Source organism: Aphanomyces invadans (genome assembly GCF_000520115.1).
Source record: "Aphanomyces invadans strain NJM9701 unplaced genomic scaffold supercont1.24, whole genome shotgun sequence".
NCBI classification, from domain to species: domain Eukaryota; phylum Oomycota; class Saprolegniomycetes; order Saprolegniales; family Verrucalvaceae; genus Aphanomyces; species Aphanomyces invadans.
Window position 1 is genome coordinate 75,945 of NW_008580169.1, and position 3,197 is coordinate 79,141.

Sequence of the window (3,197 nt, forward strand, 5' to 3'; positions counted from 1 at the left end):
ATTGTAAAATATGTTAGCTTATTCATACTAATTATTTTATTTTATATAAATTTTTTATATAATAAAATTATTTTTAAGGTTTTTAATTATAATATTTATAATATAAAAATTATTAAATATAAAAAAAAATTATTTTTTATTTAACATTATAAAATATTTATAAATAATTTAATAAATTAAATTATTCATAATAAAATAATTTAAATTTAAAAATTTCTTATACCCATGGATTTTTTTTTATTTCTTCTCCTTTTACTAAAGTTATATAAATAATATAAAAAAAAAATAAAGATGAAAATAAAGATAAATAAGAACCAAAAGAAGATATAGCATTCCAACCAGAATAAGAATCAGGAAAGTCAGTAATTCTACGAGGCATGCCAGCTAAACCTAAAAAATGCATTGGAAAAAGGTTAAATTAACACCTATAAAAAATAACCAAAAATGAATTTGACCAAAAATTTCTGGATATTGACGACCAGTCATTTTGCCAATCCACTTTAAAAAATGCGAGTTTGCAATAGCCCAATATCCAAGATGTACAAGGTCGCTGTATTGTTAACTAACTGCATCACCTGTGATAGAGGTCGCAATACTACAATATAATAGCGTGTACTTTGGTTCATCACCTCCAACATTAGAAGAATATTTGCATGTTAACATGGAGTGAAATCATTCAATGAAAAATTTTAATGTTCTTACTTCGATATTTCAGCAACAACTTGAATTAACTTTCCGATTTCAGTCAACAAACGCTCGAGTTGATCATTGCGCTTGGCGCTCTCGGTCATTTGAGCCAAACGGATTCTTTGTTCTTCCTTGTCGAACTCGAGGCGCTCCATTCTATACGCATGATCGTCAGAGTGTCTTTGCTTTTCGAAATCAAAAAGTTCCAAAAGGCCGGGGCCGGTCTCTACTTTTGTCGTCTACTGCTGGCTGTTCGCTGTCGCTTGGCAACCCGCATCTCGGCCTCGAGGTATAATTGCGGCACTGTGGATTCCAGCGAGTCGCGTCGTTTCTGCTCCTTTTCTTTTCGCTTTCTTTTCCTCGTCTCTCGCCTCCCGGTGGTCGACAAGATCATGTAAGAGCAGCACTTGCTCGTCGCTGCCAGTCTCTCTGAGCCGTTGAAACCTGTCCGTTTTCTTGAAATCATCCAGCATGGCGTCATAATGATCTCGAGCCGAGCAGGAGAAATTTCCATCCCAAGACACGCAGAAATGTTTGTGGCAACCATCTTCCAGCGGAGCGTGAGTGTGCCGTACTCTCCATCATTAGCCTCGACACGAAGAACTTCTCGAAGTACGGCGAGATCCATTTCGGTGCTCCAAGCGAGGTGCTCTTGCATAGGTTTTCCCATCGACTTGAGCTGAGGAAGGGAGACGTACATCACCCTGCCACAGCTCAATTTGGTTGGCTATAGCACTTCACAGACTTCGGAGCAGAAAATCTGTTTACCACCCCACTTTCCAGACCAGCTTTAAAGCAAAGTCTGAATTCTTCGGAGTTCGAATCGAAGTTCAAGTCCAGAAAGTTAGGATTCCGGACTTGCTCAACGTCCCTATTGACTCGGTAAGAACGACTGACATCCTCCAGCTGCACGCATGGTTCAGAGGACAAAAATCCAAGGCTGCAGCACGTAAAGTGTCCGAGGCACTCGGTCGCAGCCTGGTTGTTGTCAAGGATGTTTGGCGAGAGTACTTGTCGTCGGGATCAGTACAGTTGTAGCTCCACCTTGCAACATCACATCTTATAGCACAACAATACCACAAACTAAGCAAGTGGTTGCCGTGGTACAAGAGTTCGTGCGCAATCGTCGCGTAACGTGCACAAGGACTACAGCTGTCGATGTCGTCATTTACCTGAGGAAAATGTACGTCATCGACTTTGACGTCAACGACGCAACCTCCTACAAAGCTGTCCTCCGGTCTGTGCTAAGGTACCTGAGCCAGTAGGGATACAAGCGAGGATAAAAAACGGGTCATCAACATACCACTTGTCGCGCAAGAACACATTGGCGCGGGACGCATATGTGCAGCGTATGCAATCGAATTTGAAATCAACCCAGCGGCAACACGTCGTCTACACAGATGAGTCGTAAATCTTCCACCACTACAAGGGCCGTAACCACAGCTTGTACGACCCGTTGGACACATTGTGTATTGTGGCAAAGGAGAAGCACAAAGGACGGAGATACTGATTTGTTGCTGCCATTCTTGACTCCCCCACCATCCACAGCCAAGTTCTGGCGCTAACATTTTATTGGTGGGAAGTCAATGAGCCTGGAGCCAAAGGATTACCATGGGATGTTCACCCATGACTACTTTCTGCGGTGGTTTGCCAGACTACTAGACAAGCTGGACGACATCGGCGTGTCCAACGTCCTGATTGTCATGGAGAACGCTAAATATCACAAAGGGCGACCGAATAATACACCATCCTGTCGACAACGCAAAGGTGCGCTGTTGGAAGCGTGCAGATTGCACGGCATCCCCGTGCTGGACAGCGACTACAAGAGTGTTATTTGGGCCAATTGAAGGCGTACATTGATGCGAACATTCTGCCAGTGGTGGTGACGATGGCTGAAGGTTGAGGTCATGATGTCGTTTTTACACCACCACACCATTCCGAACTTCAGCCTATTGAAATGGTGTGGGCTCTAGTGAAGGGTGATGTTGGTCGCCAGTACACGGACCTGACAAAGTTCCCTGAGGTGAAGGAACGGCTCAAGACGGCGTTTCAAAAGTTGACGTCCCATGCAATTAAGGGGTGTATCAAAGTCGCCGAAGACAAGTTACAAAACTCGCCTAATCATCTACTTCAGATTGATGCACTCAAGTCGGACGAAGAATCCTCTGCAGGAAGTTGTAGCAGCGACGACGAAAGTGATATTGATTAACTCTTTCACTTTATTTCATCTAATATTGCATATATCCAAATTTATACTACCTCTGTCCCCCAAATATTGCAGGCGAACATTCCAGAGTCCACCAAATGCAAATACAAGGAATCTGTATTTAAAAAGTCTTTACTGGAGTAGTACAAATCTATTCAAAGTCGACTAGCAAAGCGTTCATCATCTGCGTCAGTTCTTCCAACCAATCTACGTCTTCCAGCTGCAAGTTTATCTTGTCGAGCGCCAAAATATCAGCTTGAAAATTCAAACTGCGAGGAACCTTGTAACGGTTGTCACCAGCTGC

General features: G+C 42.7%; 1 protein-coding gene across 1 annotated transcript; it reads left to right on the plus strand.

Annotated features, from left to right (window-relative positions):
- Positions 1–2,644: 2,644 nt before the first annotated feature.
- Positions 2,645–2,896, plus strand: H310_10027 (hypothetical protein; the record flags this gene model as incomplete). The annotated part of the gene is made up of 1 exon (XM_008876265.1): positions 2,645–2,896. One exon carries the CDS (start codon positions 2,645–2,647, stop codon positions 2,894–2,896), a length of 252 nt encoding a protein of 83 aa, XP_008874487.1.
- Positions 2,897–3,197: the final 301 nt, after the last annotated feature.